General features: G+C 35.3%; 1 protein-coding gene across 1 annotated transcript in view; it reads left to right on the forward strand.

Moving 5' to 3' along the window:
- DPYD (dihydropyrimidine dehydrogenase) overlaps nucleotides 1-27,640 on the forward strand; it is a 916,336-nt gene that overhangs the window by 268,526 nt on the left and 620,170 nt on the right. The window contains exons 7-8 of the mRNA XM_040232247.1: nucleotides 1,025-1,106; nucleotides 15,300-15,387. Coding sequence (XP_040088181.1) covers nucleotides 1,025-1,106; nucleotides 15,300-15,387 — 170 coding nt within the window. The remainder of the gene's footprint in view (nucleotides 1-1,024; nucleotides 1,107-15,299; nucleotides 15,388-27,640) is intronic.

Raw genomic sequence — 27,640 nt, forward strand, 5'->3', positions numbered from 1 at the left:
ATTTGCCATGAATGATGGGACCAGATGCCATGATCTTAGTTTTTTGAAAGTTGTTTTTAAGCCAGCTTTTTCACTATCCTCTTTCACCTTCATCAAGAGGCTCTTTGATGAGAATTCTTCATCAGGTTCTTCTTTGCTTTCTGCCATAAGGGTGGTGTCATCTGCATATCTGAGGTTATTGATATTTCTCCTGGTAATCTTGATCCCAGCTTGAGCTTCATCCAGCCCAGCATTTCACATGATATACTCTGCATATATGTTAAATAAGCAGGGTGGCAATATATAGCTTTGACATACCCCTTTCTCAATTTTGAACCAGTTCATTGTTCCATATCTGTTGCTGTTAACTTCTTGACCTGCATGCAAGTTTCTCAGGAGGCAAGTCAGGTGGTCTGGTATTCCAATCTCTTTAAGAATTTTCCAGACTTTGTTTCGAGACCCACACAGTCAAAGACTTTAGCTTAATGGATGAAGCAGAAGTATATGTTTTTCTGGAACTCTTTTGCTTTGCAATATAGTTTTTCCTATATAAAAGTATACAGTTTTTAGTATGCATATCACACATGCATGCATACATATTCTGTACTTATATAGAAAATATATCTACTTTTCTATATAGTTATTGAATACATATGTATGTATAATGTACATATCAAAAACTGTATACTTTCAAATAATTTTTTATTTTTTAAGATTTTCTTCTCTTAAGACATTTATGGAATTGCTAGTAAATAGATCAAATAACTATTGGGATAAACTTAAATGTGTAGGAATTACTTTTGATGAATTCTCTACTCAGTATTTGTTTTTCATTGTTTTTATTTTTACATCAATTTTTACTGTTTGTATATAACCTATTCATATTTTGTCATGCATATAAAAATGTGTATTTCCTCACATGCATCTTATACATTATGAAAATACCCTTAGAAGAAATACTTATTCCTTTAATACTGATCAGTAACACGTGTTGCATTTTTAAACTGCTGATTTTTCCACAAATGTTTCTCTCTCTTTTTTTTAGTACTTCTGAAATCCCTCAGTTCCGGCTACCATATGATGTAGTAAATTTTGAGATTGAGCTTATGAAGGACCTTGGTGTAAAGGTAAGTGAAAAACATAACATTTATATATTGCTTTAAAAGAAAGGAGTAAGCTCCATATTGAAGCTTAACAGCAAAATGTCACACACTTTAGGAAAGAACAATTAAAAGCTACACCAGGCAGAAGCAGAAAGATGCTTCTCCTTGCTTAGGGCATTTGTCTGTCTACTGTCTGAATGCCACTAGCCTGGAAAAGGGCAATCAATAGTTCTCATCTGGCACGCCTGCATGTGATTAATTGTCTGTAAGAAACAAATTCCTAAATTGCTTTAGGGGTTCAGTGCAGCTAATAGAAGGATTTGGTTTCTTTAATCACATTTTTTTTTGTGTGTGGAAGTTATGTGAACTCTGAAACATTTGTATTACACAATTTGGAACAAAATTTCTTACAGAGGTTTATTTTATTTTCTATATGCATAATGTCAATAATGTTAACGTGATAATCCTTTTTCAATATAAACAGCAATTCAGCAAGGTAGAAAGCAACAATTCTGTATTTTTAATTGTTTTGTGAAATAAATATTGTGTTGTTCTTTTAAAGATGATCAAAACTCAATACATTTTACTTTTAGATATAGCTTTAGAAATTTCCATTCTTTTGTATTATATTTAAGAATATATTCTGGCTCTTCTCCTAAATTTATTACTATTTTTTTCCAAAACTTTTACCTTTCCATGACAGATATAAAATAATAGATTAATGGAATATTATAAATTATACAATGCATTATTATAAGTACATATAAAAACTGTTTTGAAAAGTGGTTAGCAAACTATTAATGATTCTTGCATTTAGAAATACAAATTAAAATGACCAATAAAAAGAAAAACACTCATAGCAGTATTTTGTGTTTTTATACTTATAATTAATTTTATTTGGCAGTGGTTAGGTGATGAAATGTGTATATAATCACCAAATAAGAAATCTTCTAGCATATATGAAATACAAATGTGCACACCTTTATGAAAACTGTTCAAAATAATGTTCAAAATAGATTTAAGGGTGATTACTTGCTTCATATAAATATATCCTGAAAAGTTCTTTAAATGTCTTTCATTTTGAATGCAAGTTCTTACCTAAATCTCATTAAGTAAGGAAATGATTATTGAGACCTCAAAGTAATATATTAGGTGATACTTGAAATTGAAGATAAATCAAATATTAATTTAAGACACATCTAAATTCATCTTATAAATAATTATAAAATTGCATTCAATTTCTACCATACTGGATATGTTGCATAAAGTAGGGCATACCCATTACTCTTACTAGGAAACTCATCAAGACACAGTGACATAGTAGTAATCAGTGCACTGAGTGCCAGAAAATGTACATTTCAGCTACAGTTTTGTCCCTTACTAATTTTATAGTCAGATAACCTTGATGAAGTCAATTAATGTCCTTCACCTTGGTCAGTATTTGTTCAAAGGGAAAAGTATGCTATTACCACTTTTATAAACATATCTGCTTATATATGCCTGAAAATATATGTGCTCTGGACATGTGTAATAATCCAGTAGGCTAAATTGCCTTTGGGAAGGTGTAGGAAGTCATTTATCATCATTTTGTACTTTTGAAGTTTAAACCCTATGAATTTATTATATTATCAAGAAATAATTAGAACCTGAATTGAGGGGGTTAATACTATCTTGTCCATCACTCAGGTTGTTTTAAAATGTGAAGGAAATAAAGTATTCAAACTTGCTTTGTAAACAGTAAATTTTATGTACAATTCTGAAGAGAGACAGTAATAAGATTCGTTTTCAGCTTTGAGTACTGGCATCCATTGATGAAGTACTTTCATCTTTTATGACGTATCAAACCTACCCGTGAAAGGATATATCTTTTAAAAAATGGTCATCTCTTGTTATCACTTTTTCCTCATCACCACATTCTTCTTATAACCTGCCTCATGTTTTTACCTCTCAGCTAACACTGTGTATTTTAAAGTCAACAATAATTTACTGGCAATGAAGTGGATTTTTCTCTGGATTTATTTTCTTTGGCTCCTGGGCAGCATGTGATATATTTTTATATGTATGTATGTGACTGTGCATGTATGTGCATGTATCTATATAAGTATGTGTGTATTTTTAGCTTTCGTGATCTAGCATTATCTTGGATATTACCTGTTTTTTGTTCTCTATTAGATTTGTTTCAATTATTTGATAAAATTATTAAGAATTTACTTTGGCCAAGTTATGTACTAAGGATTCTTCTAGTACCATCTTTCTTTTGAACTCCAGTTCTGTATTCTTACTAGTTTAATGAGCATATTTATCATCCAAATAACATACATTCATCATATCTAAACTTAGCATAATTAATTATCTTCCCTCCCAGCTATGTTCTTCTAAATTTCTTATTGAGTAATTTCAACTTATTTCATACCTAATGGCTGATAATTTAGTTATTATTTATTTTAAACTGAATTTTTCCAATCAAAGATTGTGTTACAATAAAACTCTATTTGTACATTGTATGTATATATATGTATGTATATTATATATATATGTATATAGACACACACACACATATATATATACACTTTTTTCTTCCACTGTTTCATTTTTTGGAATCTCTAGTATGTTGTAAATGTGATAATACATGGCATCTTTTTAGACCTATGAAATAATATTTTTATCATACTGAATAAATATTTTCTTTTTCTAGATTTATTTATATAATAATAACATTTCTGTAGTTATTTTTTATTTAAATGAAGAAAGGTTATTAAAAATTTTAACTGCCCATTTAAATTGAGTTATATTCATTTTTGCATTACTGAAATATATATTTTGCAACTGTTTTATTATATCTGTACATCTAGAACTAGACTTGTTTTATGAGTTAAAAAAAATTTCTTTTGCATTCACATATTTATGCACTGAATATTAAAACTGGTAATACAACAGAGAATAGTCAGATTCTGTTGCTTTCTCTGTAGAGTTTCAGAGCTACTGAAAGTCTTCATTTTGTTTTTTTGTTATATTTGTGATTATAGGTTATTTTATCGATTTAGGTTATAGAGTTATGCTAACTTTATAAAAATTAACTTCTAAGCATTTCATTATTTTATTATTGGTAAGAATATTGTCTTGATTCTTATGTTTTTGCTAAATTTGAAATTTTTATCCTTATGATATCTCAAAGTGTTTTGGTAAGAAAGAGAAAACTGACTTTTGAAAAACTTTTTCCATAATCTTCCACCTATTTTATTCTCATGCTAGTTTGGTCAATATATATTTTTCTAGATAAAATTTCTGTTTCATTGAGACTTTGAATTAACTAGCATAGATTTACCATTTCAATATACAGTAAAATACCTCATCTGTACCTGTGATGGTGTTTACTTTCACATTTTAATACTTACATATTGTGTGTTAACTTTTTTTGATATGACTAGGTAGTGGTTCCTCTAGTTAATGTATTCTTTGAAAAAAACAAGTCTCAGGTTTTTATGTTTCCTTCTTCACTAATTGCTGACTCTATCTTTATTTTTCCCCCCTGCTATCCTTACCCTTATTTGTTATTCTTTCTTAACCTTTTTAATTGCATTCCTATTTAATTTTTATCTTTCTAGGTTGAATAAGTAAACCATTAAAAGTTGATAATCTCCCTTGAATAAACTCTTATCAGCATTCACATGTTTTCTTTGGCATTATTATTTCAGTTTTGTTTTTCCACTTTAAAACAGCTTTTAGGATAATATTTTTATGTGCTTCCGTATTCTTGTGATAGAATTCACTTTTTTTTTTTTTTTTACTTTACTATCATCAGGATATAGGATGTTTAACTTGTCAAGTATACTCTCAACTGATTACACATCAAAAGATCATTCCTAGTGCAATAAAGAAATATTCTTTGGAAGAAATAGCATCTAAACTATTACATTTTTATAAAACTCTTTATTTTAAAATAAAAGGTCATTATAAAACACTGTCAGTTATTTCACCCTAGGTGGACTTTAGCAAACTCTTCTGTTGTACTTATGTCTGAAAATGTTACTAATCTTTGTGATTGAATGCTCTTTTTTTGTTTGTCTTGCAATTCAGAATTTAGGTAGATATAAATATTCTTCTTTCATGGTCTTTATAATATTTCTAATGATTTTGTAAATGCTAAAAATGTAAATCTGCATAAAGATTTTAATTTTTCTTAATATGTGTAAAATATGTATATTTGTCATTTCTCAATATTTTCATAGAATTCTATTTTGATTAAACTAAATTTATAAGAAGTTGTCTTCATAATTTGAGTAAAAATATTTAATATTCCTCTTGATAAATTCTCTACATCATCTTATTTGTCATTGTCTTATTTGAAGTAAACATTATAGCTTGTTACAGCTAATATAAAGTCATGTCTTATCTCTACTGGAAGCTGAGGACCAATATGCTTTAATAGCCAACACAATAATTTTGTTTCCAAAGAGAGCTGAATTTATTTTTAAAATTATTTTATCTTATTTTATATGTTAGAGATTCTGGAAATACTTGGTCTATTTAGCCAAATTTTATATCAGAAAAATGTGAAGAGCATGTACATTGTTATCTGTATTTTTTTTAAATAACAGGTATCACCTAGTTCATTTAAAAAACAGAATTCCACACCAAATATGTTGTAAACCTTAATCCTACATTAAAAACATTATATATATAGGTCTTTAGTTTCTTTAGGTAGATATATTCCTAAGTATTTTATTCTTTTTGTTGCAATGGTGAATGGAATTGTTTCCTTAATTTCTTTTTCTACTTTCTCATTATTAGTGTATAGGAATGCAAGGGATTTCTGTGTGTTGATTTTATATCCTGCAACTTTACTATAATCATTAATTAGCTCTAGTAATTTTCTGGTAGAGTCTTTAGGGTTTTCTATGTAGAGGATCATGTCATCTGCAAACAGTGAGAGTTTTACTTCTTCTTTTCCAATTTGGATTCCTTTTATTTCTTTTTCTGCTCTGATTGCTGTGGCTAAAACTTCCAGAACTATGTTGAATAGTAGTGGTGAAAGTGGGCACCCTTGTCTTGTTCCTGACTTTAGGGGAAATGCTTTCAATTTTTCACCATTGAGGATAATGTTTGTGGTGGGTTTGTCATATATAGCTTTTATTATGTTGAGGTATGTTCCTTCTATTCCTGCTTTCTAGAGAGTTTTTATCATAAATGGATGTTGAATTTTGTCAAAGGCCTTCTCTGCATCTATTGAGATAATCATATGGCTTTTATTTTTCAATTTGTTAATGTGGTGGAAAAACACCAATACAGTATACTAACACATATATATGGAATTTAGAAAGATGGCAATGATGACCCTGTATGCAGGACAGCAAAAAAGACACAGATGTGTATAACGGACTTTTGGACTCAGAGGGAGAGGGAGAGGGTGAGATGACTTGGGAGAATGGTATTGAAACATGTATAATATCATGTAAGAATCGAATTGCCAGTCTATGTCCAATGCAGGATATGGCACGCTTGGGGCTGGTACGCGGGGATGACCCAGAGAGATGTTGTGGGGAGGGGTGGTGGGAGGGGGGTTCAGGTTTGGGAATGCATGTACACCCGTGGTGGATTCATGTCAATGTATGGCAAAACCAATACAGAATTGTAAAGTAAAATAAAAAATAAATAAATTAAAAAAATAAAAAATAAAAAAATAAAAACATTATACATATGAAGACATGCTATACAGTTTTATAAAGAAAATATTTTCAGGTCTCAGACTATTAGGTGGAACTTTGGCTCAGGGCTTATTATATTCAATCCTCTAGTCAAATAGTGACAGTTCTTATACTTAAGCTGGCTTGAAACTCACCATTAAAAAACTAAGATCATTGCATCCAGTCCCATTCCCATGGCAAAAAGAAGGAAAAAGTGGAAGCAGTGACAGATTTTATTTTCTTGGGCTCCAAAATCACTGCAGATGGTGACTGTAGCCATTAAGTTAAAAGACACTTGCTCCTTGGAAGAAAAGTTATGACAAACCTAGACAGTGTATTAAAAAGCAAAGACATCATTTTTCCAGTAGCCATATACTGATGTGAGAGTTGGACCACAAAGTAGGCTGAGCACTGAGGAATCAATACTAGTTGTGGTGCTGGAGAAGATTCTTGAGAGTTCCTTGGACTGAAAGGAGATCAAACCAGTTACTCCCAAAGGAAATCAACCCTGAATATTCATTGGAAGGACTGATGCTGAAGCTGAAGCTCATTATTGGAGCTTTTTCACTTTTGGCCACTTGATGCGAAAAGAAGGCTCATTGGAAGACTCTGATGATGGGAAAGATTGAAAGCAAAAGGGCAACAGAGGATGAGATGGTTAGGTAGCATCACTGACTTCAGTGGACGTGAAATTGAACAAACTCTGGGAGATAATGGAAAAAAAAAGGGCGTAACGTGCTGCAGTCCATGGGGTCACAGAGTCGGACACAACTTTACGACTGAACAACAAACCAACAACTTACACTAAGATTGATATGAAGTGAATTTTATCTGAATTTAGCTGGGATGTTTGAATACTCAGGCATATAATGCTAAAGCCATTAGAGGAAGGTATAATATGTTCTATTATATATATATCTAAGAAAATCATGATGAAAAAATGTTAAATGTATAAAAAATATGGGGGTAAAGGAGCAAAAACACAAACAAAATGCCCCTAATGCAACTTACCTAACATCATATATATGTATTTAACAAGTAGTGTTAGGACTTCACAGTTATATCAGCCACAGAATGCTTTTGATCTCTGTAGTTGTCATGTAATACTAATCTCAGTTAAGTATTACACATCTTGATCCAATTTCCCAAGATATAATACAAGCAAAATTTTAACTTTCTGTTGGAGAATGTGTCTCCTTGCTCTTCCTGAGAATAAGTTATTGATTTAATGACAAATATTTGAGGGTTTGAGCCTTTTAGAAAAGGGAAATTTGACCATATGCCACAGCATAGACAGGGAAGAGTCCTTGTGCCTGTCACTCCACTAATTATTATTGCTTTGTTATCATTTGTACAATGGGGCTACTTCACAATGATGGTTATCCCCCACCCCCTTTTCCATGTCTATCCACAGTAAATAAAGACTTAATGGTCCCCAGTTCAGTTCAGTTCAGTCGCTCAGTCGTGTCCAACTCTTTGTAACCCCATGAATCACAGCACGCCAGGCCTCCCTGTCCATCACCAACTCCCGGAGTTTACCCAGACTCATGTCCATTGATTTGCTGATGCCATCCAGCCGTCTTATCCTCTTCTCCTCCTGCCTCCAATCGTCCTAGCATCAGGGTCTTTTCCAATGAGTCAACTCTTTGCAGGAGGTGGCCAAAGTATTGGAGTTTCAGCTTTAGCATCAGTCCTTCCAGTGTAAACCCAGGACTGGTCTTTTTTAGGATGGACTGGTTGGATATCCTTGCAGTCCAAAGGACTCTTAGGAGTCTTCTCCAACACCACAGTTCAAAAGCATCAATTCTTCAGCACTCAGCTATCTTCACAGTCCAACTCTCACATCCATACACGACCACTGGAAAAACTATAGCCTTGACTAGACAGACCTTTGTTGGCAAAGTAATGTCTCTGCTTTTCAGTATGCTATCTAGGTTGTTCATAACTTTCCTTCTAAGGAGTAAGCATCTTTTAATTTCATGGCTGCAATCACCATCTGCAGTGATTTTGGAACCCCCTAAAATAAAGTCTGACACTGTTTCCTCTGTTTCCCCATCTATTTGCCATGAAATGATGGGACCAGATGCCATGATCTTCGTTTTCTGAATGTTGAGCTTTTAGCCAACTTTTTCACTCTCCTCTTTCACTTTCATCAAGAGGCTTTTTAGTTCCTCTTCACTTCCTGCCATAAGGGTGGTGTAATCTGCATATCTGAGGTTATTGATATTTCTCCCAGCAATCTTGATTCCAGCTTGTGCTTCTTCCAGCCCAGTGTTTCTCATGATGTACTCTGCATAGAAGTTAAACAAGCAGGGTGACAATATACAGCCTTGACGTACTCCTTTTCCTATTTGGAACCCGTCTGTTGTTCCATGTCCACTTCTAACTGTTGCTTCCTGACCTGCATACACATTTCTCAAGAGGCAGGTCAGGTGGTCTGGTATTCCCATCTCTTTCAGAATTTTCCACAGTTTATTGTGATCCACACAGTTAAAGGCTTTGGCATAGTCAATAAAGCAGAAATAGATGTTTTTGTAGAACTCTCTTGCAATTTCCATGATCCAGCGGATGTTGGCAATTTGATCTCTGGTTCCTCTGCCTTTTCTAAAACCAGCTTGAACATCACGGAGTTCACGGTTCAAGTATCGCTGAAGCCTGGCTTGGAGAAGTTTGAGCATTACTTTATTAGCATGTGAGATGAGTACAATTGTGCGGTAGTTTGAGCATTCTTTGGCACTGCCTTTCTTTGGGATTGGAATGAAAACTGACCTTTTCCAGTCCTTTTGGCCACTGCTGAGTTTTCCAAATTTGCTGGCATATTGAGTGCAGCACTTTCACAGCATCATCTTTTAGGATTTGAAATAGCTCAACTGGAATTCCATCACCTCTACTAGCTTTGTTCATAGTGATGTTTTCTAAGGCCCACTTGACTTCACATTCCAGGATGTCTGGCTCTAGGTGAGTGATCACACCATCATGATTATCTGGGTCATGAAGATCTTTTTTGTACAGTTCTGTGTATTCTTGCCACTTCTTCTTAATATCTTCTGCTTTTGTTAGGTCCATACCATTTCTGTCCTTTATCAAGCCCATCTTTGCATGAAATATTCCCTTGGTATCTCTAATTTTCTTGAAGAGATGTCTAGTCTTTCTTAATCTGTGGTTGTCCTCTATTTCTTTGCATTAATCGCTGAGTAAGGCTTTCTTATCTCTTCTTGCTATTCTTTGGAATTCTGCATTCAGATGCTTATATCTTTCCCCTTCTCTTTGCTTGTCACTTCTCTTCTTTTCACAGCTATTTGTAAGGCCTCCCCAGACAGCCATTTTGCTTTCTTGCATTTCTTCCCATGGGGATGGTCTTGATCCCTGTCTCCTGTACAGTGTCACAAACCTTAGTCCGTAGTCCATCAGGCACTCTATCTATCAGATCTAGGCCCTTAAAACTATTTCTCACTTCCACTGTATAACCATAAGGGATTTGATTTAGGTCATACCTGATTGGTTCAGTGCTTTCCCCTACTTTCTTCAATTTAAGTCTGAATTTCGCAATAAGGAGTTCATGTTCTGTACCACAGTCAGCTCCCGGTCTTGTTTTTGCTGACTGTATAGAGCTTCTCTATCTTTGGCTGCAAAGAATATAATTAATCTGATTTTGGTGTTGACCATCTGGTGATGTCCATGTGTAGAGTCTTCTCTTGTGTTGTTGGAAGAGGGTGTTTGCTGTGACCAGTGCATTCTTTTGGCAGAACTCCGTTAGCCTTTGCCCTGCTTCATTCTGTACTCCAAGGCCAAATTTGCCTGTTACTCCAGGTGTTTCTTGACGTCCTACTTTTGCATTCCAGTCCCCTATAATGAAAATGACATCTTTTGGGGGTGTTAGTTCTAAAAGGTCTTGTAGGTCTTCATAGAACTGTTCAGCTTCAGTTTCTTCAGCATTACTGGTTGGGGCATAGGCATAGATTACCCTGATATTGAATGCTTCGCCTTGGAAATGAACAGACATCATTCCGTCGTTTTTGAGATTGCATCCAAGCACTGCATTTCAGACTCTTTTGTTGACCATGATTGTCCTCCATTTCTAAGAGATTCCCTGCCCACAGTAGTAGATATAGTGGTCATCTGAGTTAAATGCACCCGTTCCAGTCCATTTGAGTTCGCTGATTCCTAGAATGTCATGTGATGTCCATGTGTAGAGTCTTCTCCTGTGTTGTTGGAAGAGGGTGTTTGCTACGACCAGTGCATTTTCTTGGCAAAACTCTATTAGTCTTTGTCCTGCTTCATTCCGTATTCCAAGGCCAAATGTCCTTGTTACTCCAGGTGTTTCTTGACTTCCTACTTTTGCCATCCTACTTTTGCTTCCTCAGTCTCACACTATTCCTTGCTAGGGTGGAAACAGACTGAGAAATGCAAAATGTTTGTGCATCTTTCTTGTTTGTTACATATTCAGGGGATGTTCACTCGATTGGGGTGGAAAATTTGGGATATTTTCATTCTCCTTTGATAAATCACATAACACCCCTGTGAAACTACACACACCCATACACACAAACACACGCACAAGCACACAAATACCACCTCAGAGAGGGGGTGTCTTTTGAATATTTTTTGCTGAGAAAATTAATAAACCAAACCTAAAATTAAGTATTATGAGCAACAATTCCATTGATAAACCCATTGACAGGGCATTCCAATGCTCAGCTTTAGAAACTATGTACTTACTCAGATTAATAAAATTTTATTTAGAATATTTGGACCTGTAGTTTTCTTTTATGTCTAACCTTCATTATATATTGGAATTGAGATCATTAAAAAATGAGCACTAGAACTTTTATCATTCTTTCTGATCAAAAATAGTTTAATAAAACATCTACTCTTTGCAAAGTAAATTGCAATTCTAAAGATTCATTATTCAGTACTTTTAATAGCATCTAATTCCACTAACTGTAATAGTAGTACCCACTATTAGATACTTAGTATTATATACTTTTAATAATATGTATTTAATTGTCCAGTTTATTTCATGGTATTTGATGTATTCCAGAGTTCTGAATTATGTTACTAATCTCATCTTGGTTGTCCCCTGCTTGTAAACTTTCAAATGGCTACTCTATCTGATAATAAAATTAGAAGTAGTATTTTAGCAAAAAAAAAAAGTGCTCTCTATGTCATATTCCAAATCCCCTTACTTTCTCTTTCTATTCTTTGCTTTGTGCATTACACTCCAGAAACACTACATTTTCAGTAGTTCTCCACATGCAATATGTTGTTCTGTGTTTCTGAGGATAGTACTTGCTCTGCCCTTCGTTCTCCTTTTAACCTCAATAGATGTAAGTGCATAGCTGTTATATGTGCTGCCCCTGAAATTAAAGTACATATTTGACTTTGGTAAAGGTTGTCAAAGCTTTTTTGTCCCTTAGTATCATCATTTGTAAAATGAAGATCATTGTGTCATTTTTGAGATTGCACCCAAATACTGCATTTCAGACTCCTTTGTTGACTATAGGGGCCACTCCATTTTTTCTAAGGGATTCTTGCCCACAGTAGTAGATGCAGTGATCATCTTAAATCCACCCATCCCCATCCATTTTCACTGATGATCCCACTTCATAACACTATTGTGAGGATGAAAAAAGTCCTCTTTGCGAGTACTTAGAAGAGAGTTTTGCACTTAGTTAAGTACTCTATGCAGGTTAGGTGCAATTATTTTTTAATGGATAAACTTTGTTCTTCCACTATGAATCATTTTAGAGACTTTTGTTTTTAGAAACATATTGCCTTCAACACTCAAAGCAGCCTGCCAGACATTTTGCTGCCTTATTTAATAATGGTAAATGAGTGCAAAATTGCAGTAAATTCTTTTATCTTTGAAGTATATACTGGCGGATACCTGACAGGTAGACCTCATTGAAGTGGCTAGTCCCTGATCTTCATGAGGTTGATCTTCTGCCCCCTGGAAGGTATGCTTCTTAAAGTCTCCAGCATACCAGCTACTCCTTACTTATGTTGTCCAGTCTGCATGATGTTTTCAATGTAAGGGATCATAATGATATGCTATGGTATGGCCAGATTGTTTCAGATTATGTATATTATTACAGAAGATAATTGACATATTCTTGAGGCAAACCAGTAATTGAATATTTGTGTTTTTCTCCCATGAATGTGAACTGTGTCTGATCCCTTTTCCACAGCAACAGGATGAAAAGTACGCATTCACCAAATCAATGGCCACGTGCAGTGTACCTGTAGGCTTAACTAATCTACAGTAATACCACATTTGCCATAGATACCGCAGTCAGGACTACACTTTGGTCAAATCTGTAGTAGTTTACATTCTCCAGGAATCATTTAGTCTCAGCAGGGCCAGACTGGGGAGTGAAACAGAGGTAGAACATAGACCACCACCATCTCTCACTATTCCACCACTCCAACTATGATAGTATGTTTGATTTAGTCTCTTGACCAGGGTTTCAGAAGTTTTCTGGCCTTCCCAACAATTGTAGTTATAATAACTCTTACTTCACAGACCAGAGACCCATTGTGGGGGTTACTTCTACTGACACATTTAACATTTTGGTTATACACCTAGAGGCTTGGGGATAGCCACTACCTGGGTTGCCAGTGAATTTGAGGTTCTTTCTTCATCGCGAAAGAATTCAGAGATAAAGCAGAGAGGTTAAGAAAGTGAAGTGAAAGTTTATATAAGCAAGGATATGCTCTCAGAGGGAGAGGGAGCAGGCACTTCAGGAGCTGCCACTGGGTTTTCTCTATCAAGCCACTTATGCTGCTACTGCTGCTGCTAAGTCGTGTCAGTCGTGTCCAACTCTGTGCGACCCCATAGATGGCAGCCCACCAGGCTCCCCGTCCCTGGGATTCTCCAGGCAAGAACACTGGAGTGGGTTGCCATTTCCTTCTCCAGTGCGTGAAAGTGAAAGTAAAAGTGAAGTTGCTCAGTGTCTGACTCTTAATGACCCCATAGACTGCAGCCTACCAGGCTCCTTTGTCCATGGGATTTTCCAGGCCAGAGTACTGGAGTGGGTCACCAGTGCCTTCTCCAAGCCACTTATGAGGGGCCTACAAATGAAGGGGTGGAATATTCACGGGGGAAGGAGGGATTTTTGTCGCCATATAGCCGGAGTTAAAAATGGCCTCATGGCGTCCTTATACAATGATTACTTCTTATCTGTTAGACTAATCTTATGGTAATGAGGGCACAAGGAGCAAAAGGTTGCCTTTGGATTCAGGAGATTCACTCTTTTCCCTACCTTTCTTTGCCTGCTACTGGGTCTCTTATCACCCTAAATGTATGGTTTCCTATCAGTCTGAAGGCTCCTACTCTACTTTGTCTGTCTGTGGACTCCTGCTGCTTATAGGTCGGGTGGTTTAGGCCCTTGCCCCCATTTCTCTGCTCATACCTGGTTATTTACATGCTGTAACACCTGGAGCTGTGCTTCACTTAGGCCCACTGTGAACTTTCATAGGCCTGTTTTTCGCCCTGTCTCTGGAGATCCCACTCCTCAGATATCAAGTCAATGAAGAGCCTTTCCAGTGTCCTTGAAAATGTGTGATTATCCCCCTTCCTCAGTTGCATACAGTCACGTTGGTAAATGGCTGTAATTTCCTTTGAGGAAGTAGAGGAATCTTTATAGTATTTACTTGCCAGGATGTTGCAGGGTGTTTCTTTCTACACGACCTGACCACCTCTTCAGTCAGCAAGTTCAGGATCTAAAAATTGGCTCATGTCTGGGAACTGAGCAAAGTATTGTGACTTTTAATAGTAGTGTCCAACCTCTGACTCCTGACTTTATTCATCTTCCCTGGACAGTGCCCACTATCAAAATTCTATTTATTTTTAAAAGGGATTTATTGCCTGGGAACTATATTCAGTATCTTAAAATATAATGGAAAATAATTTTTAAAAGAATATAGATATACACACATATATATTTAACCAAATCACTTTGCTGTACACCTGAAACAAACAAAATATTGTAAATCAACTATACTTAAGTTTAAAAACAAGGCTTTATTGAAATCCCACTACCTCTCTTTTTTCTTGTGTGTATGACCTCAGCCAAAATGAATCTCTCTGTCCCCTGAATTCTTGTAGACATAATGCTGATCACACTCTGTTGTTTGTTATACTTATTTCTGTACATCTTCTGCACAGATCTTGACTGTACATTAGGCTGAAACTCTCATTTATCATTTTATTCTTTAAAATACCCCACATAGTGCCTTGAACATACTAAGAAAGCTATGAAAACTTAATGACTTGATTTTAAATTGCTAACTTTTCTTCTGCTACTTAATTAAAAGGCAAAAATGCATTTATCCATTAAGAAGAATATGTTATATTTATGTTCTATTTATATACTGTTTTGTGTATGTAAGCCTATATACTAAAAGACAAGATATTTTCATATATATATAGAATTATATATGTGTGTACTAAGCTAGATTATTTTTGATGTTAAAGATTAAGATTTTAATTATTCAAATGCCAAAATCTGATTACTAAAATCTTTCTTTACAGATAATTTGTGGTAAAAGCCTTTCAGTGAATGACATTACTCTTAGTACTTTGAAAGAAGAAGGGTACAAAGCTGCTTTCATTGGGATAGGTGAGTAGCTTATTTTCAAATATTTTTCTTTATAATTTTTTTTTTTTTACTTCCTGACAGTGTTCAGAAGAATAACTACCTTCAGGCATTTTTATGGTAGAAGTTGTGTCTGTTCAGAAAAGAGCACATAGAAATGAATGGCCAAAAAAAATTTTCTGTTTTATAATGAGTTGCACTGCCTCACCTCATTATAGATTGACTTGGACAAGACAGTCTTTATCTTCCCATTCTCTCACCATATTCTCATCACCAGTAAACATCTAAGATGCAAAATGTTTTCAGGTCATGCCACAGAAGCTCAGAATTCGGGCTTAGAGATATCTAGATGCTGTAGCTTTCTCTTTATGATAAAACAAATTAGTTAAATTGATATTAAGAGATAGAATTGGCTATTTTCTTTCTTTTTATATTTTCTAAAGACTTTTCATATTTGGCTGAATTATAAAGATGTTTGATCACAGTTCTGAATGTCACATAGTGTATAACTGCTAAGGCAATCAATGTGCCCCATGGTTCCATATTTTGCCTAACTATCCCAGGGAGACTGAGTTTTCTAACATGTTCCCCTTTCTCTTACTCTGTATTGAGACCAAAGAGAACACAGTGTTGATATAATTTACTCTTTGTCTTGTGAACTTTGTACTTATTCTCTTATATGATCATAGTATGAACAGTGAACGGCATATAAACTGAGTAAGTGCATCCTCAGGTCTTTTAGTTTGTCTATCTCCTCTCTAGTTCACTTTCTTTGAATGTAAATGTCTAGTAAACCTACACAGAGGTCAAAACTGTTCCATCTCTTTAAGTAATCACATGCTAGATAACATTTGTTTTGGGGCTGTCATTTTTCATATGTTTCTAGGGTAAAATAATCAGGAATGCTTTTTTGCCTACTAAATTTTTATCAAGATGGTATGTGTTCTCTTACTGGTTAATTGATAGAAAGTCTTAAAACCATCTTGTCACTCCCTTTACTTGAAAAATTAGGAAGAGGCAAACAAATTTTCACTGCCTTCTAGCTCCTAAATGTCTTTATTCAACCTCCTTTCTTTCATAAATTTGATTGCCATTGTCATCAATATTTCTCTAGGTTACTTAAGTATAATAATTATGTGAGATAAAAACAGGAAAGAGAAAATGCATAGAAATATATTGCCTAGGTTCCATTTTTAGCAGCATTACCCTTGACTTTGACTTTATTTTTCAACATTACATTTGTACTGAAAATTTTACATAAAGAAATAGGGAAAGTATTTTTTTTTTCACATACCAATACCAACAAAATTGAATCATTAAGTTGCTTTTACTTTCATCAAATGCATATTCAAATATGTTTTGTTGTTCTTTAGTTGCTAAGTCGTGTGCAACTCTTTGTGACATGGTGGACTGTACCCCTACTAGGCTCCTCTGTCCGTGGGATTTCCCAGGCAAGAATACTGGAGTGGGTTGGCATTTCCTTTTCCAGGGAAAATGTGTCTAGTTAATAATAAATGAAAAATTTAGTCAGGTAATAGGTCTGAAACATTGGCAATGTTTTCAAATAGCTATTTGAAATTCACCATTGTAGTTTCCTATAGCTGCTGCTGCTAAGTCGCTTCAGTCGTGTCCGACTCTATGTGACCCCAGAGACAGCAGTCCACCAGGCTCCCCTGTCCCTGGGATTCTCCAGGCAAGAACACTGGAGTGGGTTGCCATTTCCTTCTCCAGTGCATGAAAGTGAAAAGTGAAAGTGAAGTAGCTCAGTCATGTCTGACTCTTCGTGACCCCATGGACTGCAGCCTACCAGGCTCCTCCGTCCATGGGATTTTCCAGGCAAGAGTACTGGAGTGGGGTGCCATCGCCTTCTCCAAGTTTCCTATAGCAGTTGTATGTAAAAGACATGGAATTGTATATGCTAATGCAGTTTCATGTATCTCTATGAACTTTGTCCACAAAGAATCTCTGTACTGAAGAGATAGGGGCCAAATAAACAGCCAGTACATTGAAACATCTCCAAATTAACTGCTCAAGAAGCAAATTATATCAAAATTGGGAAGAATTGAATGTTTTATCAGTCTGAGTGGTTTCAGTTATAAAGTGATATCTTCCATTGCAAGAATCAGGAATGTTTCAGAGTTTTCTTTTATACCATTAAGTCCCCTTACATATGTTATTTGATAGTGCTACATCCCATTCACAAAACTCCATTTGACTCTGCATTGAGGTGTGAATAAAGCACTTAAAATGTGAAGTCCTTTCATATTTATGTTTCTCTGCATTTTCATGCTGAGAAGTGAATCTTTTGACATTTTAGTGTAGTGATGTGTAGAATGCAGTTATGTTCTCTTTGAGTATTCTGTATGAAATATGTACAAGAAAGTTTCATCATGTCAAAAAAAAAAAAAAGGAGAATGGTGTTCTGTGTATAGGAGACAAGTAGCCTTGCTCTCCAGGAAGCACTTACTTGACACTCTTGATTGCCAAGTTGGGAATTTATGACCTTTCTATTACCATCTGACAGCCTATTACTTAGACAGCCTCACATCTTTACATGCTTTTGTTCATTTACCATGCTTCTATATTGTAATTAGACTTCACTCACTTTGTTTACCTACCTTTTCCTACTCAGGATAGAGAAGTAAATTTTGGAATAGGAATTCTCTATTACTTAGGATATAGGTTTGGCCACTTTAAGAAAGAAAAATAATAAAGACTTAAACAAGATGTATGTTTAGTCCTCTCTCGGTTTAACAGTGTGAACCATCCTCAACACGTGTCTTCCATCTTTGGTTCTTAGGTGGCCAGTCTTTCCACATTCCTACTAATAAAAATTGGAAATAAGAAAGGGAGTTCCTTTCTTCTTAAATTTATGACCCAGAAACTGCACGTGTTACTTCTGTTTTTATCTTATTGTGTATACCCTAGTAATATAAACATACCTGGCAGCACAGGTTGCAGGGAAATATAGCCTTTAGCTGAGTGGACATAGTGCTCCATTAAACTTCTATTCTTATATAGAAGGAGGATGATAGATAGATAGAGAGTGAAAAATAGAAGTCAGGCCCTTGATGTGCATCGTTATTTGTATTTGACACATAGAATCCTTATTGAGAGAAATCGGTAAGCAGGTAATAGCCAAGAAAGAAACTCAGAACTTAGCACTTAACCTGTTGGTTATAATGATAATGGAGTATTTTCTCTTTCTGTCATTGGGAATATCATATTTTAGACCTATGTTTGTAACTATGTCTCATTCTCTGTTAGTCTAAAAGAAAAATAAAAACTTACATTTTAATTAAATATGACTTATGAAGGATAGCTTTGTAAATCTGTGCATAAGTCCATAGCATGTATGTCCATCTCAGATTCTGAAGTTTACTGATTTTTAATATTGTTTGTGCTATTGCTGGTGAAACTTTGCTCACTTTTAGTTTTTTTCAAAGTTCTAACAGAATCCATTAAGGAAATTATCTCATTGTACATACATCATTGTGAGACTGAAAGAGTATGTCTCTTTACCCATGAAAGGTTTAGTTTTTTCTAAGTGAAATAAAAATAAGTGAGATAAAGCTCTGTGCCTTATTCAAACTGGATTGAGTTATCTTTGAGATAATTGGTATTTTTTTCAAAGACTCTAAGTTTTTGGTGTTTTTATTGAAATAAAAGCACTGGCACAGGGTGTTACTGTCAGTGTTTAGAAATAAAGTTAGAACATCTTCTGTACAAGGTTTTTTCAAAGTATTGGATGGCTTTCTTTGGTTGGTATTAAAATCAATATAATGGATGACAATCATCATTTTTTGTTATTAAAAATGAGCACAAAATAATAGAAAATATCAGTGTGTTGCACATTGTTAGGGTGAGTATTATTTTGAGAAAAATGTTTTTCCGTCATATGTGTATTTGGTTTTGGTGTATGTGTTTGCACATGCATATTGTATTATATGGAAAATGTGTTTTTAAAATGTGGTTTGGTAGTCAATGCTCACAACCTGCTGTTGTACATTGTAAAGGTCCTAAAGTACTAATTGCCTTTTCCCCATAGCATGACAACCGTCTCAATAAGCAGCTGCTCAGTGAATTAAATAGGTTTTGCATGATTACAGTATTCTAAGTATTTGTTTCTTTTTGGTTTAGTTCTTTGGGTGATTATATTCTAGAGCCGATCTGAGTATCACTGTTCTAGGTGACTGAAGAATCAAACCCTTAACGTTTGATTCAAAGTAGCCTATTTCCCTCCCCCACCCCACCCCACCCCTTTTTTTTTATTTGGCTACACTAGGTCTTTTGAGGGCATGAGCGCTCTCTAGTTTTGTTGCACAGGCTTACTTGCCCCGTGGCATGTAGAATCTTAGTTCCCTGACCAGGGATCGCACTTGCATCCTCTGCATTGGAAGGTGGATTCTTAACCACTGGACTGCCAGGGAAGTCCCTCTCTTCCCATTTCTGATCGTCCATTTTATGGTAATTTACATCTTATATTCTCATAAAGCATGACAGTGATGAAAAAACTAAACAAACATGTAAGGGAAGGAACATCCACTAAGACACTCTCAGAAAAGGTGTAATGCTTTCTATATTCTTTTGACAAAGTAGTTTTCTTTCTTGAATTTTTGTTTTTAATACTTGGGGAGAGAAAGAATTATGGGGTAAATAGCAGTAAAATGCATAATTATAATCACAATAGATACAAAGGGAGCAGAGACTGCAGGAGGATATTAAAAAGCTGACTATCACCACCCTATGCTTTACTTGTGTCGACTCCAAAGATTTCTCGTGAGACTGTCACTGTTCTCTTCCTTTCATGTTACTAGGCTACTCCTTAGCCTCCTAACCAATCTCCTTGGCCACTATTAGCCAAACAACAGAAATGGTGATCTTTCTAAAATTAGATCTCATCACACCATTCTCTCATTTAGATTCCCCCATCCCTCCATTCAATAGCTCCCTATTTTCTTCAAAATACAGGAAAAATCCCTTAAAATAGACTGTCGAGGCTTTTCATAATTTATTAACAACTTATGTCTTTAGTGACTTATTACATTAGGTATTGCAGACATTTGAAATGTTTTCAGTTTTACCTCATCTCAATCTTTTAAAATCAATTTTTGGACCTGGTGTTGCTTGAACCCAGAACTGGCACTATGTTCATATTTGTGTTCTTACATGTCCTTTTTTCTACTTCATGTAATTCTCTTTGCTTGTAATGATCAGCCCCCTACCTTCACTCTTTACCATGGATGAATAAAGCCACTTCACCATCATCGGTCATCACACCATTATGTTTCTGTTCCCTCTCTGAATGTCCAGATCCGATTTTAGCATTTATTTCCATGTATCATAGTAGACTGGTTATGTATTTGTTTCCACCACCAGATGTTAAAACTCTTGTAGTCTGAAGAGTCTGTGTGCCTTATTCATTGATAAATCTTTAATGTCTAGCACAGTTCCTGGCACACAGTAGGAACTCTATAAGTATTTTTTAAATTATTGATATTAATGCAGCTGTTTTGACTATTTGCCAAAATAAGTTGGTAGGATGTTAAAATATGTTGGAGTTTTAGGGTATTACAATATTAATCAAACACAAGGAGAAATAGCTACTACATTAGTTTTAAGGTAGTGTTATAATATAAATGAAATGAAAAGTAGGGACAGTGATATTAGTGGTAGTGATAATGATAGTACTAGCAGTATTAGCTAAAATATTCTATTCTTAATCTTTAATATAATTTATGCCATTCAATTTTATGATGACCTTTGAAGTAGATATTATAAACTCTATTTTATGGATAAAAAATTAAGGCTAAGCAATGTTAAAGAAAACTAGTAAATAGCAATCAAAACATGGAAAGAGAATTTTATACAGAATGTAGAAAAAGTGTAATAAATGCAAACATCTATGTGTGCGAAGTTGCTTCAGTCATATTCAACTCTTTGAGACCCCATCGGCGACTTAGCATAGATGTTTGCATTTATTTCCCAACCCTGGACTCAAACCCAAGTGTCTTACATCCCCTGTATTGGCAGGCAGGTTCTTTGCCACCTGGGAAGACTTTGGCATAAAAAGCTGTTGCAGCGCTTCCCTAGTGGCTAATGCAGGAGATGCCAGTTTGATCCCTGGTCCAGGAGATCCCACGTGCCACTGAAAAACTAGCCCAAGCACCACAGCTGTTGAGCCTCTAGAGTCCGAGAACTGCTGCTACTGAAGCCTGGGTTCCCTAGATCCCATACTTTGCAACAACAGAAGCCATCACAATGAGAAGCCCTTGCACCACAACTTGAGAGTACCCCCTGCCTGCTGCAACTAGAGAAAAGCCTTCACAGCAGCAAAGTCCCAGCACAGCCAAAACACAAGAAAGAAAGAGTAGAAATTAAAAAAAGAAAAAAAAAAACTATTGTGGACACAATGACTGAAAATCAACATGTTAGTTGATGACAGCTGTTTATATTGAGGAGTTCTACTTAATGATCTTGAACTTGGAACTTCATAATCTGAAAGAATTAGGCTTTATTCTTAGCTTTACTTTTCTTATTGTTACCACCATCGAGTTTCTTCCATTGCTATCAGAAAAGAATATTTTTTAAATGTGATGATGCCCAAATATTGTAACAGCTGAAGAAGAGATAATTACAATTAAGGAAATCCATTGAGAGACCTCGGTATTAAATTTGATACTGCGGCCTTTAGTTAAATCTCTTGTGCCTTCTTAGAGCCAGAATTCTTCTCTGTAAAAGTTATTCTTAATTAGCTTCTTAATCAGGAGTTTCTAAATTGTACACAATCACATATACTTCCATTTATTTAGAAGAAAATGAAATGGGGTTTTTAGACCACCCATTTCTGAAAAACTGAAGTTGTTTAAGAATTATGCACAATTCTGAATAGATTATTTTAAAATAATAAACCTGACTTAATTGTAAGTGAAAGAAAGGGCATGGATATTTTGCCAATCCACATTTTTTAATTTGCAGTAATGTCTACTCTAGTGTCATTTGTAAGTACTCCGGTATAATTGTGAGATGGCTCCCAAGAATTCAGAAATGAGGGAAATAGAATTCCAGCTGAGAGTTCATTAAATCATCACTTAATGGGTTCAAGCAAAGCCCCCAGAAGGAGATAAAATAGATGTAGGACAATTAGTCTTTGATCATATTAACATATCTATAGAAAGTGCATCTTAATCTGCAGAAGCAGTTAACAGGGGCTGGTCAACTTTCCAATCATAGAAAAGGCGGTGGAGGTTGGGGGGAAGAATCTGAGGAAATTGATGGTGTCTTAAAGGCACCTAAGTCAATGAACCTGGAGTTATTTGATCCCCTATCATGAAGATATATATTAAGTCCATTCTCCTCTACATTTCCTTGTTCTAAGTTTACCGAGCTGACACTGATTCCTAAACAGTTTGTTTATATTAGGAGACCATTCTAATCATGCCAGCAAGAGTAAATCTGGTCCCTAGGATGCATATCACTGCTTCTCGGAGTAATCCTTTTTGTTGTTCAGTAACTGAGTCGTGTCTGACTCTTTGTAACCCTATGACTGCAGCATGTGAGGCTTCCCTTGTCCTTCTCTCCCCTTCAGAGTTCGCTCAGATTCATGTCCATTGAGTTGGTGATGCTGTCTAATCATCCATCCTTTGCTGTTATATGATACTCTGATATGAAGAACTTTCCACCTACAGTAACAGTACATAAAAATAAGCTATGTATGTCTCAATACCTTTTTTGACTGTCAGTACATTCAGAATAAGTCATATTTTCTTAGTATAACTCTCAAATGACTATCATAGCTGTCCAAAATATACCCCTTTTTAACCTTCCCACTACCACATTACTAGCCATTCCTCACAGGTAACCTATAGTCTCCCACCATTATACCTTGGCTTATACTCTGAGAAAAACTTTGTCTGTCTCCATATAGTAAAATGAATACTTATAATATTAACTTCAAATGATATTTCCTGCATGAGACTCTCATACTCATCCTGCTGAGATAAATGTTTGCTCTATGTTCACACATAGCAAAATGTTTTATTTGTTACTTATAGGGCTGAATTTATTTTTCTTCTTATTTGTGGTTGTGTGCATATATTCACTCCTACACCCCAAGCACAAATACACAATATTAAAAACCTGTGAGAGCTGAGATTAGTTTTTTAAATGTATTCTACAGTTTTAGCTTGTTTCTTGAAACATTTAGTATGTCAATATGACTTTTTGAAATTTAATGATCAAAATCACTGTAACCATGAAACTAAAAAATGCTTGCTCCTTGAAAGAAAAGCTATGACAAACATAGACAGCGTATTAAAAAGGAGAGACATCACTTTACCAACAAAGGTCCATATTGTCAAAGCTATGGTTTTTCCAGTAGTCATGTATGGATGTGAGAGTTGGACCATAAAGAAGGCTGAGTGCCAAAGAATTGATGCTTTAGAACTGTGGTGCTAGAGAAGGCTCTTGAGAGTCCCTTGGACATCAAGGAGATCAATCCAGTCAATCCTAAAGGAAATGAACCCTAAATGTTTTTTGGAAGGACTGATGCTGAAGTTAAAGCTACAATTCTTTGACCACCTGATGCTAAGAGCCAACTCATTGGAAAAGACTGATGCTGGAAAAAATTGAGGGCAAGAGAAGAAGGTGATAGAGGATGAAATGTTGGATGGCATCATTGACTCAGTGGACTTGAGTATGAGCAAACTCTGGGAAATAGTGAAGGACAGGGAAGCCTGGTGTGCTGCAGTATGTGTGATCACAAAGAATTGGACATGACTGAGTGACTGAACACCAATAAATTGAAAAAGTGAAAAGAGAAACAAAGGAAAAAGTTGAAAAACGGCATAATGACTTCTTAAGTTTGAAACTATACTTGATCAGTTAACCTTTCTAAAATTTATGTAATTTTCAGGTATCTTATTTTTGACAAAATACAAAGATATGTTCATGATTTTGATTACCTGCTTAAAGGCATGCATGCATGCTAAGTTGCTTCAGTTGTGTCCGACTTTTTGTGACCTTGTGAACTGTAGCCCTTCAGGCTCCTCTGTCTATGGGATTCTCCAGGCCAGAACACTGGAGCAGGCTCCTCTGCCCTCCTCCAGGGTATCTTCCTAACCCAGGGACTGGACCCCAATTCTTATGTCTTGCATCGGCAGATAGATTCTTTACCAATAGTGCCACCTGTGAAGACCTATTCAGGGCAATAAGTTTCTAATTCTAACTGGTTTAGTTAATAACATTTTTATATTTATGCCAAATCATTATACCAAATATTATAATGTTGTATTGAATATTAGGTATTTTTGAGCATTTTTAGTAAATGCAAAGCTATTTGCTTGAGGGTGTTTAATAAGTATTTTATGGTGAAGATGATGATACAAGAAAATCTTTTCTAAAAAATAGATTTTTCTGCTGGTAGAATTCCTGGAATATTATAGATGCTCAATAAATATCTATTGAACTAACCATTGATTTTAAGCATATTTACTACTTCCATATAGTAGTTAAAAAGGAAGTAATTTATTTAGCAAGAGGATTATTTTAAAATATTCTGTAGCTCATGTTCTTTTTATTTAAAATTTTATAAAGGAATGTAATTATATTTTAAATATTGAATGCATCCTTGGATTTCTTTCGATAAAGACATGGAGGCATTTCTATTATATTTCTGTATATATTTTTTATAAAATGAAAATATATTTCACTTACAGTAGTTGCTGAAGTAACAGGAGCCCATTGTTAAAGCACCTGCAATGCATGACATACAGGAGTCCTGGGTTCCATCCCTGGCTCGGGAAGATGCCCTGGAGAAGGGCATGGAAATCCACTCCAGTGTTCTTGCTGGGAAAATCCCAAGGACAGCGCAGCATGATGGGATACAGTTCAAAGGCTCACAAAGAGTCAGACATGACAAAGCCACTGAGCACACATGCACACGCTGGCTTATGACTGATGGTTACATTTTTTTGGTGCGTGAAAATCATCATCTGATCTTGGAATATGATATTATTGAACTTTCACTATGGAAGTTAGGATGGATTTTCTTAAATATAGTAATCATCCTGTAGATATGGGTTATCCTCTACAGGTAGAATTTTGATATTGAAGGATAAACTTTGAAATGATTAACAAAATTAGAAATCACTTCAGTTCAGTTCAGTTCAGTCGCTCAGTCGTGCCTGACTCTGCAACCCCATGAATTGCAGCACGCCAGGCCTCCCTGTCCATCACCAACTCCCGGAGTTTACTCAGTCTCACGTACATCGAGTCAGTGATGCCATCCAGCCATCTCATCCTCTGTCATCCCCTTCTCCTCCTGTCCCCGATCCCTCCCAGCATCAGAGTCTTCTCCAATGAGTCAACTCTTCGCATGAGGTGGCCAAAGTACTGGAGCTTCAGCTTTAGCATCATTCCTTCCAAAGAAATCCCAGGGCTGATCTCCTTCAGAATGCACTGGTTGGATCTCCTTGCAGTCCAAGGGACTCTCAAGAGTCTTCTCCAACACGGATGCCATGATCTTCGTTTTCTGAATGTTGAGCTTTAAGCCAACTTTTTCACTCTCCTCTTTCACTTTCATCAAGTGGCTCTTTAGTTCCTCTTCACTTTCTGCCATAAGAGTGGTGTCATCTGCATATCTGAGGTTATTGATATTTCTCCCGGCAGTCTTGATTCCAGCTTGTGTTTCTTCCAGTCCAGCGTTTCTCATGATGTACTCTGCATATAAGTTAAATAAGCAGGGTGACAATATACAGCCTTGACGTACTCCTTTTCCTATTTGGAACCAGTCTGTTGTTCCATGTCCAGTTCTAACTGCTGCTTTTTGACCTGCATACAGATTTCTCAAGAGGCAGGTTAGGTGGTCTGGTATTCCCATCTTTTTCAGAATTGTCCCGAGTTTACTGTGATCCACACAGTCAAAGGCTTTGGCATATTCAATAAAGCAAAAATAGATGTTTTTCTGGAACTCTCTTGCTTTTTCCATGATCCAGCGGATGTTGGCAATTTGATCTCTGGTTCCTCTGCCTTTTCTAAAACCAGATTGAACATCAGGAAGTTCATGGTTCACATATTGCTGAAGCCTGGCTTGGAGAATTTTGAGCATTACTTTACTAGCATGTGAAATGAATGCAGTTGTGCAGTAGTTTGAGCATTCTTTGGCATTGCCTTTCTTAGATAGTGGATATTATCATAGAAATATTAAGAAATGCTACAGTACACAACCTCCATCTCCAAACCCCCATTCAATGAATTTGTATCTGAAATTCACGACTGTATCAAACACACATGTATAAAACATCAGTGATTTCCAATTAGAGTTGAGGCATACTATTGGGGTAAAGATAGCTTTATTCACATTACAAATTACACAACCTTACCTTACCCTTTTGTAAATCACTGTATTTAAAATTTGATAAAGGAGCCTATTAAACACAATGAAAGATTTAAGAGAGGCATGAGAAATGATATGGAAATGGCAGAGTTGATGTAAATTAGAGGAAACTAGGTATATTTCTACTTATGCTTTAGCGTTCTATCAGTAGAAGTAAATTTTCCCAAAGAATAGAAATAAGAAAATTTTCAAGCTAATCTATGTCTTATTTATCACTTATTTTATATTTATACAGGTTAGATTATATAGTCTTTGGCTAGGAGCACTAGATCAGATGAACGAATATTCTTTTCCATGGGCTTTTGAACACCTTCTTTGACATAAATGCTTAAAAGCAGTGTGTTCTAAAGAAAGATGTGTGCTTTGAAGAGACTTCATTAAGACATTGTATTTTAAGTAATACATCTATTTTAGAAACAATTCAATTGAAATTGGTATCAAATTGTTTTTTCTCCAGATCCTATCTTTGAATGGTTTAGGGGACCTCAAGCAAAATCATTCTCTGAATTCCTCAAGGCTCTTTTGTATGACATAAATTTATTTAAATGAATAAATGAAAGTCAGTGGAGGAGAACTTAGATTGGTTACATTACTCTTTCTTAATTTGGTTACATTACTCTTTCTTAATTTTTTAAACTCATATTCATAATATTATTTAAGTTATAGAAGGAGTTAATATATGAAGAAAACAGTACTACAATCATGATTAATTTATTTTATTAACTGAAAACAACATAAATCTTTAGAGAACACTTTAAAGCATATTTGCCATAGACATTGAAGAAACAAGTTTCAAAACAAAATTTTGATTTATTTACTTTTTATATCTCAAAATTTGTGAGAAACTTGATGTGTGTTATCTTCTGATTAGCCATGCAGTGC

Source organism: Oryx dammah, unplaced genomic scaffold (genome assembly GCF_014754425.2).
Source record: "Oryx dammah isolate SB20612 unplaced genomic scaffold, SCBI_Odam_1.1 HiC_scaffold_28, whole genome shotgun sequence".
Taxonomy (NCBI): Eukaryota; Metazoa; Chordata; class Mammalia; order Artiodactyla; family Bovidae; genus Oryx; species Oryx dammah.